Consider the following 15,188-nt stretch of genomic DNA (forward strand, 5'->3'; position numbering starts at 1 on the left):
GCTCGTGCAGCTGGCTGGTGCCCCAGCCAAGAATAGAGCTACCCCAGGCATCACCAGGTCTGTGCCACCCACTCTGTCTGGAGGTCATGAAACAGTTTCTCCTCAGAAAAGGACAATTCTCAGATTTCGCCCAGCCTGACAGAGTGAAGTTGGCCTGTGCGGCCAGGACTGGGGAGTGGGGCACAGGGCTCTAGTCTCAGGGTTCTGCTGCTTTGAAGATGCCAATGGCTTCTTCTCTGTATCTGTGTTTCTAATGCTGGGAGCAGATGAGCAGGGGGCCGGGTCACGGGGGCTGAGTTTCCTATGGGGGCCGAGGAAGGAGTGTTTGTCTCCTGCCTAGTGACCCGTGGCCAGGCTGCTTCCAGAGAAGCCTAGTGCCCCAACTCTGGGCTGACGGCTCCAGCCAAGCAGAGAGCCCTCTTCAACCACTAGGCCAGCAGCACCCCTAGCCCTACTCCTCACTTCCCCACCCCACCCCCAACATAGAGCCCAGCAGACTTCTCCCCAGGCCTGGCTCAGAGTGACCCTCCTCCAGGGAGCCTTCCCTGAATAACAATGTCCAGCCCTGTCTGGTCCCCTTGTTAGTACAGGTGGGGAGCCCTGTCCCAAAGGAGCCTGGGTAAAGATCTGGCAATGACCCCACCCCCCCGGACCCCCAGGTGGTGGTGAACGCCCTCTTGGGGGCCATCCCCTCCATCATGAACGTGCTGCTTGTCTGCCTCATCTTCTGGCTCATCTTCAGCATCATGGGCGTCAACCTGTTTGCTGGCAAGTTCTACTACTGCATCAACACCACCACCTCTGAGAGGTTCGACATCTCCGAGGTCAACAACAAGTCCGAGTGTGAGAGCCTGATGCACACCGGCCAGGTCCGCTGGCTCAACGTCAAGGTCAACTATGACAACGTGGGTCTAGGCTACCTCTCCCTCTTGCAGGTGGTAAGTGTAACCTGCTGCCCTTGCTAAAAACTGGGATGGAAGTGCTGAACCCACTGCTACTCCTTGTGAGGAGGCCACCCACCCCGCTCCCAGTGCTGTGGGACCCTGAGGTAGTATCTAGACCTCTTTGGTCTCTATTTGATGCCTGCCCCGTGGGGCTCTGGGGAGGACCAGGCTGGGGTGAGGAGGGAGACTCATGGATGGTGGAAATGGGAAGCAGCCCTCTCCTCACACCCAACCACATTCTCCCAGGCCACCTTCAAGGGCTGGATGGACATTATGTATGCGGCTGTGGACTCCCGGGAGGTGAGTGGGGCTCGCTGAGATGTGGTTGGTGAGCGAGCCGGGGGAGAGGATGCAGACCAGAGACACAATGGCAATTCTGCCTATCCCCAGCCCAATACCGCCTCCTCAGGAGCCCCCAAACTCGGCAGCCTGAGGGTGGAGGGGTCCACCTCTGGGCCCCTGGCCCTTCCTGCCCACAGTGAGATGGGGAGCAGGGAGCAGCCAACATATCCCCCCAACCTCTCCATCCCATCCCATCCCATCCCAACCCCATCCTATCCCATCCCCATCTCATCCCATCCCATCCTGTCCTGTCCCATCCCATCCCATCCAGTCCCCTCCCCATCCCCTACCCATTCCATCCCCTCCCATCCCCATCTCATCCCATCCCCTTCTGTCCCATCCCCATCCCATCCGGTCCCATCCCCATCTCATCCCGTCCCATCCCATCCCATCCCATCCAGTCCCCTCCCCATCCCCTATCCATTCCATCCCCTCCCATCCCCATCTCATCCCATCCCCTTCTGTCCCATCCCCATCCCATCCGGTCCCATCCCCATCCCATCCGGTCCCATCCCATCCCATCCCGTCCCGTCCCGTCCCGTCCCGTCCCGTCCCATCCCATCCCATCCTGTTCTGTGGCCTCCGCAGAAGGAAGAACAGCCCCAGTATGAGGTGAACATCTACATGTACCTCTATTTTGTCATCTTCATCATCTTTGGGTCCTTCTTCACCCTCAACCTCTTTATCGGCGTCATCATTGACAATTTCAACCAGCAGAAGAAGAAGATGAGTATCCACCCACCTTCCCTGGGCTCCATCCTCCCTCCCTTCACTCACCCATCCCTTCCTACATTCCCACGTGCCGCCTCAGCACCTACTGTGCTGTGGCTGGTGGCATGATTGAGGCAGCAAGCCGGGGTTCAGATCCTCCCGGCGACTTTGAGAAAGTGACTCAGCCTCTGTGAACCTTGGTTACCTTATTAAGAAACAAGGTTGGTGCTGCCTACCCGGCTGGGTCATTCAGAGGACCCAACAAGATATTGATGGAAAGTGGCTCCAAACAGGCTATGAGCCAGTGCTGGTCCTCTTCCAGACTCTGTCCATCGCTCCACTCCCCTCCCTCCTTTCTCTGGACCCTATGGTCCCCCTTCCCCTTCCTCCCTCCCTCAGCCCCCATCTCTGGTCCCTCCAGGTCCCCCTGGTGGTGTGGGGACTGTTTTAAGGGTGGTGCCTGGGGTGGGGAAGTCCTGGAGGCAGAGAAGAGGGGCCTCCAACCTTACAGGCATCATCCCACTGTACTTGGGAGGGAAAGACATCTTCATGACGGAGGAACAGAAGAAATACTACAATGCCATGAAGAAGCTTGGCTCCAAGAAGCCTCAAAAGCCAATTCCCCGGCCCCAGGTACTGGCCCTCTGAGCCCCTCCTCCTACAGCCCGGATGAACCTCCTGCCCAAGGGCGCTGATGGGGGCAAAATCCAGGCTGCACTGTACCCACCGGACAGTGTCCCTGGCGTGAGGCCGGGTCCACCCGCAGGGAAGCTGGGCTCACTGCCGGGGAAACCCGCCTCTTTGTAACTGCACAGAGGCACCATGTGTGGGAGCAGTAGCGGCCTGATAAATCCTAGGTGCTGGCTTGCCCTTCATGTGGCCCTGCACAGCCCCCTAATGTCCACCCACCCCTTCGGCGGGTGGCCTCTGGAAGTGGGAGGGCCCTAGAAGCAGGAAGAAGAGGATGTCCAGACACCCTCCCCAGTGAGCAATGACTTCAGGAGAAGGATGAGAGGTTGCCAGGGGACCTTGATGGGAGGAAGGGTCCTAGAGTGAGGAAGAAGCCCATGGACCCCCCAGAATGGCCTCTCCAGATGAGTGTCCCCTCCCTGCCATGGCTGACTCTACCACAAGCCCTGACATCTCCTCTCTCTCTCTCTGTCATGCTGTTGTGTCACCCTGTGTCTCCTGCCTGTCCACATCCTGTGTGGGTCCTGACCACCGCCCCCCACATCCACCCACCTGTACCCCTGCACCCCTCCCCACCTGCAGAACAAGATCCAGGGCATGGTGTACGACTGCGTGACTAAGCAGGCGTTTGACATCACCATCATGATCCTGATCTGCCTCAACATGGTCACCATGATGGTGGAGACAGACGACCAGAGCCAGCTCAAGGTGGACATCCTGTACAACATCAACATGGTCTTCATCATCATCTTCACCGGGGAGTGCGTGCTCAAGATGCTCGCCCTGCGCCAGTACTACTTCACCGTCGGCTGGAACATCTTCGACTTCGTGGTCGTCATCCTGTCCATCGTGGGTGAGCGGGGCCAGCCGGGCGGACGCATTCAGGAAGGCCCGTTGCTCCCGGCCTTGCGTTCACACACCCGCTCTTGCCCCTGGGCAGCTCACACACACATTTACACGGACACGTGTGCATATGCAGCTGGCATTCACACTTAATACACAGAAGGCACACGGGCCGGGCTCACGGGCAGTCTGTCACCTGCACACCCACGAATACACTTCCAGGAACATGTGCCTGACCAGTAGCGGCACACTGGGGTGCCCGTGTGCCTACTAGAAGACGTAAGATGGTTCCGGTATCCACATACACAGAAGTGCACAGACGTGTGTGTAATTAGGATAGCAACCAACCATTTACTGATCATTACTATTTGCCGGGCACTCTGGTGTCCAGGAGGTAGGTACTGTTACCACCTCTGCTTTACAGATGAGGAAACTGAGTCACAAACAAGTCATGCACAGAGTCACACACACAGCTGTGCTCCCTCTCTGTCTCATCTGGGGCATCCACGAACAGCCTTGAGAGTCAGCTTACCCTCAACCCCATCAGCTTGGGCATCTCTCACCTCCTCCCAGCTGTGTCAGGGCAGAGCGTAGCCCTCGACCCCAGAACCCTGGGGGAGCCCAGCCTCATGGGTCAGGCCTTTGGACTGTGCTGCTCCCGCTCTCTTCTGGGGAGGAGCACACCAGGCCAGGCCCCCCTTGAGCCCCGCATGCCCCCCCTCCCCGCTCCCTGACCCCGCCTCCCACCCCCAAGGACAGCAGTCCTCACACTTGCTCCCTGCAGGCCTCGCGCTCTCCGATCTGATCCAGAAATACTTCGTGTCACCCACACTGTTCCGAGTGATTCGCCTGGCCCGGATCGGGCGTGTCCTGCGGTTGATCCGTGGGGCCAAGGGCATCCGGACTCTGCTCTTTGCCCTCATGATGTCTCTGCCTGCCCTCTTCAACATCGGCCTTCTCCTCTTCCTGGTCATGTTTATCTACTCCATCTTCGGCATGTCCAACTTTGCCTACGTCAAGAAGGAGTCGGGCATCGATGACATGTTCAACTTTGAGACCTTTGGCAATAGCATCATCTGCCTCTTCGAGATCACCACGTCGGCCGGCTGGGACGGGCTCCTCAACCCCATCCTCAACAGCGGGCCCCCCGACTGTGACCCAACACTCGAGAACCCGGGCACCAGCGTGAAGGGCGACTGTGGCAACCCCTCCATTGGCATCTGCTTCTTCTGCAGCTATATCATCATCTCCTTCCTCATTGTGGTCAACATGTACATCGCCATCATCCTGGAGAACTTCAACGTGGCCACCGAGGAGAGCAGTGAGCCCCTTGGCGAGGACGACTTCGAGATGTTCTATGAGACATGGGAGAAGTTCGACCCCGACGCCACGCAGTTCATTGCCTACAGCCGCCTCTCAGACTTCGTGGACACCCTGCAGGAGCCACTGAGGATCGCCAAGCCCAACAAGATCAAGCTCATCACGCTGGACCTGCCCATGGTCCCGGGCGACAAAATCCACTGCCTGGACATCCTCTTTGCCCTCACCAAGGAGGTCCTGGGCGACTCTGGGGAAATGGATGCTCTTAAGGAGACCATGGAGGAGAAGTTCATGGCCGCCAACCCCTCCAAGGTCTCCTACGAGCCCATCACCACCACCCTCAAGAGGAAGCATGAGGAGGTGTGTGCCATCAAGATCCAGAGGGCCTACCGCCGGCACCTGCTCCAGCGCACGGTGAAGCAGGCGTCCTACATGTACCGCCACAGCCAGGATGGCGGTGGGGACGGCGGCCCAGAGAAGGAGGGCCTGATCGCCACCACCATGAGCAAGATGTACGGCCCCGAGAATGGGAACAGTAGCGTGCCGAGCACGAGTGAGGAAAGGGGCTCAACGGGGGACTCCGGACCCGCCATTGGGCTCACGCCCATCAGCCCCTCGGATGCTGCCCTCCCTCCCTCCCCACCCCCGGGGCAGACAGTGCGCCCGGGGGTCAAAGAGTCTCTTGTCTAGTAGCAGTGGTGAGGTGGCCAGCTGAGCCTGGCACGGCCCCCCCAAAACTCCCTCAAGGTGCCTGCCTGCTGAGGGAGCAGGCTTTGAGTCTGCAGCGATTGGCTCACTGTCCGGGACAGGATGTGGCCACGCTGGGGCTGACACCCAGGCCATGGAACATGGGAATTGTCCTCGGAGGCTCCACCCTGGGCCTGAGGCTCCCCGCCACTTCCGTGCTTTCTCATTTGAAGTTGCTCTCACCTCCTCATGGGCCCTGCTGCCTCTCCTCTTGGGGGAGGTTGGAATATCAGAAATCTCTGTTCCCCATGTGGCGGAGGAGCCAGCCTACAGTGGAGGGATGAGCTGCCCTCCTGCCACCAGAGTCTTAAGAGCTACAGGCCTCTCCCCAGGAAGTGGCTCAGGCCCCCCAGGCCTCTCCCAGATAAAGATGTCTTAACCTCAGTGAGAGCAGACACCTGACCCAGGACCTACCAGCCCTCCCCTGACTGGGATACAGCTTCGTCCTGCCAGCTCATGAATTCCCTGGAGAAGAGAAACGTCACTGGTCCAGAAGTGGTTCCCCAAGTCCGATTGGCCACTAGAACCTGATACATCCAGTTGGGGTTGTGGCCCCCCGAAACCATGTCCCGCTTCGTCCATTGTGCAGCCCCTGGCTCCCCTGGCTGGCCCCTGGGGGAGGAGCAGGAGGGAGGATTACACTTGAGAATTATCTTCTAGGAAGTTTGGAGGGTCGGTATGGGTGGGGTCCCGCCAGCCGCATCACCGCTCTGGAGGCTTCCTGGGCCTGAGAGCCCAGACCTGGGGCGGGGGCAGGGACCCTGGAGCTCAGGAGGTAGATTTCTGTTCCCTCCCTCCCCCGTTAGCACCACAGGCCTCTCTGTAGCCTCACCCAGCCTCCAGATCCCCTCATCCCCCACCACACCCATCTCTTCCTCCCTCCTCATCCTTCTCTCCACTCCCCGCCAAAGTGATCCTCACAGTGTTGTCCTTGAGCCCATGTTAGAGATTTCAACACTGGGACATGCAGCTCACCTGGCTCAGGCCCAACCTTCCAACTTCCTGCTGCCTGGCACGCCGGGCAGCATCTTTGTTGGCACCACTGGTCTGGGCATGGCTGTGCCAGGCCTCTTCTGGCTCCCGGAGAACAGACGGAGGCTGAGCTCAGAGGAGGCAGTGAGACACCTGCTCAGATGTCACTGGATTTGCTCGCTTGTGTGTGTGCCTTGTATCTGCTTCACGCCTGTGTGTACAGCTGTGTGTGTGTTCAAGTCCACAAAGCACCGTGTCCTGCCTTGCGTGTGTGTATTGTGTCAGCGTGCCCTTGTAGTCTGACTGGTGTGTGTGTGTGTGTGTCTCTCCTATGCAGGCCTGTCCATGGGGTGTGCCTGTGCTGTGAGTGTGTGGATGAGTGTGAACATGCGTGGTAAGGTTTGCACGTTGAGTCCCCATTGACCTTAGTTCCTCTTCTCTTTCTTGTTTCTTGTGAACAGTTTGATTAAAACTCAGGAAGCAGCAAAACCTCCAAAACAATGTGGGTGTGGGTATGGGTGTGTGTCTGTGTGTGTGTGTGCCTGTGCGTGTGTGCCCACAGGCTGGAGCCTTCCTTTCTGTCTGTGCTACTCTCTGGCCCCTGGCCACCCATTGTCACTTCCTCCTCTTCCTTTCATCACACCCATTGCCCCAGCCCCACTCCCTGTCTCTTGCCTGTGTCCTCTGTGGACGGAGGCCCTACTCCTTCTACCTTCCTGCAACCGTTCCGCTTCTACCTTCAGAAGATGCGTCCTAGAGAGGGCAGCCTCCTCCCTGACCAGCACCCTGCCCCCTGCCCTTCCCTCAGACTGGGGCCCCAAACTGGGATGGCCCCAAGAGCCTCAGCATCTGTTGGACTGGATACTCACCACTGGACTGCATACAGACTGCAGAGCCTCCCCTGCCTGTGGCCCCCTCCCCTGCACACCCACACCCATTGCCACTCTATCTGAGTGGGAACAGACCCAAGCCAGGCTGGCAGGCAGACTCCTCTGTACAGTTCTTATAATAAACCTCCCCCCCCCAGTGCCTCTCATGTAGGCCTCTTCCTTCCACACCTCCACATGCAGAGGTTGACGGGGTCTGAGGGCTGCAAGAACCAAGAAGGGTTGGTGGGGTTGGAGCCAAATGGGGAAGACTTGGGGAGCCTCAGGGTGGGTAGAGAGCAAGATAAGGAGGGCCCCAACTCCCTTTCCGGCCCAGTCCGGCTCTCTCCTGCCCCCCTCCAAAAGGAGGCTTGGATTCTGAAAATTAATAAAGGGAAGCCTCACTAAAACGGAGTCGGGAGGTTCAGCTGGGGGAGCTCTCAGGCTCCACCACTCCTCATCAATTGCAGACCCAATAGGAAAAGGGACCTCACAGGTGGCTACCATTTTACTATCTGGCAGGGAGATGAAAGGCTTTCCTCCTGCCCTGGCAACAGCCCAGCCAATGAGAGACACTCACAACTTAGCCAATGAGAAGCCACCATACTTCCAACTCCCACTTTACTCCCACGGACTTTTGTGCTTACAGCAGCCTTCCCAACGTTCCCCTTTCCTCTGTAAAGGAGCCGGTCCTCCGATTTGTGGCGGTGCCTCTGGTTTTCTCGAGCTCCTTTGGCGTTGCAGTTCTCTAATTCTTCCCGAATTAACCGGTCTTCTGCCGGTAAAATAACGGGCAGTTTTATTTTTAAGGTTACAGCTCCAACTTCTTAGCTGGAGTCCAAGATGCCAGGTGAGGTCAGGGGTCGGGGCCCCCTCCCCTAACAGAGCCACGCTCCTTCCCCCCACCCATGATGGTGCCCAGGAAATAGTATTGGGATCCGGTGGCCCCAGCCCCTCCTCTCTAGAAGCCCCCTCCACTTCTCTGCGCCCCCCAGAGGCCCCGAGGTGCCTGAGGGACACATGGTGTGGCCCCTCCGTCCTCACAGATACTGTCCCCGAAGGACCCTACCTCTGGCCTCCGACCTCAGAGAGCCCAGGGTCCCATGGACCTGTGACAATCAGTAATACGATGTCGTGAGCTAAGTCCACAATCCTGGTGAGTGAAATATAATTTTATATATAATTTTGTTTTCTGCAGCTTGATTTCTGACTCCCAGGACTGTATTTGTCCAAACTAGGAAACACTTAGTCTTCACAAGATTTCCGCACCCGCTTTTCCTGGGTCCTGAGGTTACATGGCACCTGGGCAGGCTGGGGTGGGCCGCCACAGGGAACCCTGCCATCCCTCAGCCGTATTCCTGAGGCCCCTTCCCCTTACTGTTCTCTGTGTGTGGGGAGAAGGGTCTGGCATCCCTGCAGGGTTCTGAGCCCCCCACCGGGGTGCTGACCTCCCTCCCTGGGGCGGGGAGCTCCTTCTCACTGTAAGTTTCTCCAGACTGCGCCTGGGGCTTTCTCTGGCTCCAAGGACAGGAGAGCTTGCAGGGTGCCCTGGCCCACCCTTCCGCTGAGCCTTGAATAGTGGAGGAAAAGAGGCAAAATACTAGATGAAAAACATAAGCCAGTATTTCAAAATCATCTCCTCCATCAGCTATCAGCTGGCCCCAGTGCCTTTCCAAATGCCCCCCGCAGTGGGGTGGGACCACTCCTCGATGAGAACCACCAGGTAACTTGGGGCGGCTTTCTGGCTGGTACACTGCAGGGCCAGGAATCAAACTTAACATCTTTCTTAGCCAGCGGGCCTCCATTCTATCCTCCCTATCCCCTGCAAAACAGCAAGTCCAGTGGAGCCAGGCTGAGTGGATTAGGGGGAGGGGCAGAGGTCTGAGCCTCTCCTTCCAAACTGAGGTTCTGCCCTCTCCTTTCCCAGGGTTGCTGGGGGTCCTTGACCTCTTGCTTCCTCAAATTCCTAAGCCCCTTGTCCCCTCTCCCTCCACCCCCATCTCTTGTCTCGATGCTGCCTTCCTGGAAAGGGGTGGTAGAGGCTGCCAAATGTCAGGGTGTGCAGCCCAGGGTAGCCGGGGGCAGAGGCAGGAGTGGGCTTATGGGGCCTCCTGTTCCAGGAAAGAAAAGGCGTCACAACCCTAGACAGAGCTCTGTGCTGTTGTCACCAGAGAAGGAACAGCACAGCCCCAACTGTGACAAATAACCCTGCAGGCGGTGGGGGCCCCACTGCTTCCACCCACTCCTGAAAATGGATCCCTGCCAGGCATGAATGGGAATGAAGTCCAAAGGACACATCTGCATGCCTGCCCACAGGGGATATGGGCGTGTGGATGTGTTTGGAAGATGCCATCTGCCCGCCAACCGCTGTGCCCCCTGTAGTCACCCTGGGCCTCGGGGCCCAGCTCCTGAGCAGGGCCCACACCACACAGCCCAGGCAACACACCATGTGAGCATACACATGTGCACACACACACGTGTGTGCCCCAAGCCTTCCCCCGTTATCTTCCCAACTTTGGGGGGACACTAGCTCCAAAGCTAACCAAGGTCTCCATCATGAGGAGGTACTTTGCTAAAGGAAGAAACCCCTGGATGTCCCCCCATTCCTCTGGGGAGGGTTCCAACCACTCCCACCAGCACAAGGGGCCTGTGGTCCCCAGACTGACCTCAGGTAATGTTTATATTCCTGGGCTGTTTGTTCTGTGAACTGAACATCTGACACCTTTTCAGAGAAATGTTTTCTTTTTTTTTTTTTTTCATTTGGAACATCTGGAAACAGCAAGAACATCTGGGACTGCCAGGAACGAGCTGTTCCTTGGATGAAACCTTAACCCTCCTGTCGCTGTTTTCTATAGCTCTGGTCCTGGCCCGCACTCCTTGGCGGTGGCCCCTACCATCCAGCTGAGGCCAGTGTCCACCAGGACTGAGGGGCAGCACCCAGACCCCTGCCTTTCTCATTGCCAGCCCTGGAATGGAGCAGGTCCACGTCTCTCTAAACCTGAAGAGACCCACCAGTAACGTAAGCTGTTTGAAAAATGGAGGGTAGCAGGGAGAACGAGATGTAGGCAGAGGACACATAGGATTCAGCATCTTTCTTCCCCTCCTGGGAGTTGGGAGAAGAGAGGGATTGAGGGGACAAGAGAGAAAAAGGGGGATGCATAAAACTCAGAGTGGGCTCAGCTGCAGGGCTGACGTAAGCAAGCCTGCCATGTGTGGCTGTGCAGGTTGTACACTGCACAAGGGCAGGCCCAGCCCCCAAGGTGCAAAAGTTGTATCTGACCCAGGGACACAAAGACAGAAACTCAGACAAGTTTCTGAACACTATGGTTCCATCCACCACTCTACTGACTGGCAAGATAAAGCCAGGGAGCCTTTGAGTGTCAGAACCTGGAGGTTTCCCTGTGCTAGCCTCGTGTCCCCGACCCAAGACCTGGGAGCTATGGACAACTCCCTGGAAGTCCCCCGATTGCTGAGTGCTGGGTGTTTTCTAAGCTGTCTCTACTTAAGTCCACCCCATTGGCAGCTTCTAGAAAATTCTCTCACCAAGGGAGGGAGGGAGGCCTCTTGCCAGGGTCTAGATCATGTCATCTCCCAAGTAGCTGCCACATCTGGCTCTTGCTCAAGAACCTCTGTGGCTCCCTTCCTCCACAGGGTCAAATCATCAACCCCCAAAATGGCTGCCTGCACTCCAGCCTAGAGGCTGCACATTGGGCCCCCCCAGGTGCCCATCCTGCGCCCATAGCAACCCCCCCAGCACCCCTGCACCATCCTTCCTTGGTGCCTCTCTTCCTGCAGAGTGCAGGCTGACCCAGAGCCTAGAAGCTGTGCTCACCACATTCACCCACAGGACCGGGGTGTATTCAGCTAAGAGCCTGGGAACCTAGACTGTGCAATAGAAGCCTGGGGACCCCAGGACATGACCGTCAGTGGGGGCGGGGGGCACGGGGAGGGAAGCACAAGCTGCCCTCAGAAGACTCGGTGGCCCTTGCCTCCCAGGGTCATCCACTGTGGTGCCCTTTGAGCCTTAGCTGCACAGCTGACAAGAGAGCCCGCCCTCCCCCAGGGTCCCGGGAGAGCTGGTGCCTCCCCTGGGTCCCAATTTGCATGGCAGGAAGGGGCCTGGTGGGGAAGAGGCAGGGAGGGGACAGGCTGCAGCCCAGGCAGTTACACGTTTCCCCCCCAGGAGCCTCTGTCCTCGTCACCAGCTTGGGGTCCGAGACGGAGTGGTGACCATGGCCAGGCTGGTGCTGTCTCCCATGCCCAGCAACTGGCTGGTAGTGTTGCTGCTGATTTCAGGTACGCCCCCCCCCCCCCCCAAAACGAGGCCTACTGGTTTCACTCTCTGTCACGGGCTGTTTGGTTGTTTCCACGGTTCTGTGTCCTGCTCTCTCCAACCTCCCCCTTCTGTCTCTCACACTTTCTGCCTCCTGTCTCCCTCGGACTGCCCTGGGCCCTGGGTCTGTGGGTATCACCCATGCTGATGGGCTAAGGGGTCTGGGGCCCTAGCCCCTCTCCTGCTTAGAAGATGTCAGCCTGAGCTGGGTGTGAGAGGTTGGTGTCTATGACACGGAAGGTAGGGAGGAGTATGGTTTACCCCCAGGCCCTGAGGGCATTGTATGTTGGGCGGGGGCGGGGGGGGGGGGGGACGCAGGAGAGAGGCTGCCCCCAACCAGACCCTGGGATGTGCATGTTCCAGAAATGGCCCCCTGGTCTGGAAGACAGGACAGCCCTCCAGTTATGACTTTCCTCCTGTCTCATCCAGGTGCCTGCTCAAGGCCATCCGACAGGCCAAAGGCAGAAGAGGGGCTGGGAGGTGGATTTCTGGTGACTCTTCCCCACTCCAGTCTCTCCAGAGCAGTGCCAGGGAGGGCTGAGGGGTCTTGACCTTGATGTCCTGGGAGGAGGAAGTGGGTCGAGGAATGCAGGGGGCCGTAGGGGTGGGGCAGCGAGTTTCCAGTGGAGAGCCCTGACCCAGCCCCGCCTACTTCCTCCCACCCAGCAGGTGTGCCGGCAGCCAAAACAGAAAAGTACCCGGATCCCAAAGGTCAGCAACTTCCCCTGCCCCTTCTGGGGGCAAGTATGTGTGTGTCTAATGCTGGTCCTGGTCTCAGGGGCTGTGCCATGGCTGCCCCTGTGCCCTTGTCTCCCTGGATCTCCCCAGCCAGGACACCCATCTCTAGGCTACCTTAGGGTCTCCATCTCAGAGGCCTGGGTCCGAGGCCCCCCCCAGCACCCCTCCTGCCAGCTGTCACCCTCATTAGACATAAGTGCTCCAGTCCCAGCGACTAAGGGGTGTGGCTCAACCCAGGGTAGGAGGGGGAAGCCAGAGGTAATTGCACTGAGGACTCGGGCTGGGCTGTCTCGCTGGGGAGTCGGACTGAGCCTGGGAAGGAGCTTGTAACCTTAGGGGCTCTGACAGGTCACAGGGCCTCAAAGATTCCCAGAGGCCCCTCACGGGGAACGTTGGGAATGATGCAGGAGGGGGGCTTCTTGAGCAGGCAGGTGAGGAGAGGTCACCAAGCTGAGAAAGAAGGTTTAGGAATCAAAAAGTGGGAGCACCAGGCCAGGTGGGGGGCTGTCCTGCAGGCCTCTGGGCCCCAGTGGGTGAGGCCTAGATCATGCTGCTGTATGGGCGTGGAAAAGAATAGGAAGGTTCCAGAACCCTTCTAAAGGAAAATCAAATGTTGGGGTGGGGGCAGTTGGAAAGGGGCGGGACCTGGTGGTTTGGCCTGTGGCCACTCCTGTAGCTCAGCTCCCACACACCTCTGCCTCATGATTGTCCCACGCCCAAGAGCAAGGACAGACCACAGGGGCTGAGCCAGGGTCCCGCCACGAGGGGAGGGGGCCCACGGTGGGGCTGGCGGTCGGGACGATGCACCGCGGGGTGCTGATCCTGGCCTTGGCGCCCACAGGAAGCCCTTGCTCCAGCATCTGGCAGAACCCGCGCTTCATAGCCCGGAAAAGGGGTGCCACGGTGGAAATCAGGTGCCACACAAAGGACTTGGGAGCCGTGAGCTGGCTCCGGAAGCGGGAGATGGACTTGGAGCCCAAGCCACTGCTGCTGGACAAGGGCCACGTCATGCAGAGCCAGAACGGCTCCATCGCCACCCTCACCATCCAAGGGGTCCAGTTCCAGGACAATGGCATCTACTTCTGCCAGCAGAAGTGCTCCAAGATGTCCTTCAGCAGGGGCTGCGGCACTGAGCTGCGAGTCATGGGTGTGTTTGGGGCCTGCCCTCCAGCCAGGGAGGGAGAGGGGCCGATGGGACCACGGAGCCTTCCTGGAGCCATCCGCACCCTGCTCCAGCCCAGCCTGCCACCAGTGGGGGGGGCGCACTGTGAAGGTGGCCGTAGCCATAGCTTAGACCACTCTGAGGAGGTCCTGAGGGGCGCAGGCCCAAGGAGCGGGCCCCCAGCCTCATCACCGCCTGCCACCTCCCCGCAGGGTTAAGCACCTTGGCACAGTTGAAGCGGAGGAACACACTAAAAGATGGCATCATCATGATCCAGACCCTGCTCATCATCCTTTTCATCATCGTGCCCATCTTCCTGCTGTTGGACAAGGTGACCACGGGGGACAGGGAGGCGGCCAGGGGGCAGGCCAGACGTGGGCAAGGTCTCCATCTCCCCAGCCCCAGAGCCCACCCCTTGACTCACCTATGCAGTCTCTCCTTCATCCATTCAGTTGTTTTGGCAGAGTGCACCTCACCCCCTGACCCCTGACCCCCTTACCCCAGGCCAGTCTCCCTGGCCCTCCCCAGCCTGACCCAACAGTGGGTGGGATGGGGGAAGCTAACGCTCTGCTCTCCATCCCCTGCCCCGCCAGGATGACAGCAAGGCTGGGATGGATGAAGATCACACCTATGAGGTAAGGAAGAGGGGGACCCCACAGCGCTGGGGGCCGTGGGGTAGTTGGCGGCACCATCCGCTGGTGTGGTCAGAGAGGAGCCAAGGCCTGAGCGCCATCCCATGTCTCCAGGGCCTGAACATTGACCAGACGGCCACCTACGAGGACATAGTGACTCTGCGGACAGGAGAGGTGAAGTGGTCAGTCGGGGAGCACCCAGGTCAAGAGTGAGGGGCCGGCCCTCCCCACGCCTCTGGACCCAGCCAGCCGGGCCCTCATTGACTGTGTGAGAGCCGCCTCCAGCTCCCAGCTCATCCCCTCTTCCCTGGACTTTGGTCAGCCTCCAAAGCTGATCCATCACATCTGCCTGCCCCCCCGGCCCCTGGTCCCCAGCTCTTGCCGCAGAGACTGGAGTGGAAGGGCCTCAGGGCAGGGCAGTGATTTAGAGTGGGGAGTTCTCTGGGGATAGACTGGACCCAGAGTTCTGGGGGTGCTATGTGGGGATCCAGCCCACGTTCTGGACGGGGAAGGCAGAGGCTTGTCTGGAACCTGCAAATAGACTCAGAGCAGACCAGCTTCCTGCAGAGCCGGGGAAAAGCCATGGTCCATCCCACTTGGCCACAGATGGGCCGCAGAGGGCCACATTCCTCTCCCACTCTCTCCCACCCTCTCCCACCCATTCCTACCCTCTCTCATCCTAGGGGGCTTCTAGCCTTGATCCCATTCTCCCATGGAATAAACAGTGTGTTGAGAACAGGCTTGTGACATCTATGGGTATGGGGTGGGTTAGAATATCTCTCTGGGCACAGATGTTTGGGCCTCTGTGGGCCTATAGGTGCAGGAGAGGATGACTGCCATGGGTTTCACGGACTTCTCCTGGGCTCACTAGGGCTTCTCTCTGAAAGG

General features: G+C 58.8%; 2 protein-coding genes across 3 annotated transcripts in view; both read left to right on the plus strand.

Annotated features, from left to right (window-relative positions):
• Window positions 1-7,594, plus strand: part of SCN4A (sodium voltage-gated channel alpha subunit 4) — a 43,411-nt gene extending 35,817 nt beyond the window's left edge. Inside the window, exons 20-25 of the mRNA XM_057318064.1 lie at window positions 660-938; window positions 1,191-1,244; window positions 1,875-2,012; window positions 2,526-2,630; window positions 3,270-3,540; window positions 4,315-7,594. Of these exons, the coding sequence (XP_057174047.1) occupies window positions 660-938; window positions 1,191-1,244; window positions 1,875-2,012; window positions 2,526-2,630; window positions 3,270-3,540; window positions 4,315-5,540 (2,073 nt within the window). The 3' untranslated portion in view covers window positions 5,541-7,594. The remainder of the gene's footprint in view (window positions 1-659; window positions 939-1,190; window positions 1,245-1,874; window positions 2,013-2,525; window positions 2,631-3,269; window positions 3,541-4,314) is intronic.
• A 4,024-nt stretch (window positions 7,595-11,618) lies between these two features.
• On the plus strand, window positions 11,619-15,021 carry CD79B (CD79b molecule). Of its 2 annotated transcripts, none has more exons than XM_057318072.1 (6): window positions 11,619-11,731; window positions 12,435-12,479; window positions 13,348-13,653; window positions 13,881-13,999; window positions 14,262-14,303; window positions 14,415-15,021. In XM_057318072.1, exons 1-6 carry the CDS (start codon window positions 11,668-11,670, stop codon window positions 14,511-14,513), a joined length of 675 nt encoding a protein of 224 aa, XP_057174055.1. In that variant the 5' UTR covers window positions 11,619-11,667; the 3' UTR covers window positions 14,514-15,021. The 2 variants fall into 2 exon arrangements, with proteins under 2 accessions (XP_057174055.1, XP_026368269.1); XM_026512484.4 differs by having other exon boundaries at window positions 12,438-12,479.
• Window positions 15,022-15,188: the final 167 nt, after the last annotated feature.

The sequence above is a fragment of the Ursus arctos genome, unplaced genomic scaffold, assembly GCF_023065955.2.
Source record: "Ursus arctos isolate Adak ecotype North America unplaced genomic scaffold, UrsArc2.0 scaffold_24, whole genome shotgun sequence".
Classification (NCBI taxonomy): Eukaryota; Metazoa; Chordata; class Mammalia; order Carnivora; family Ursidae; genus Ursus; species Ursus arctos.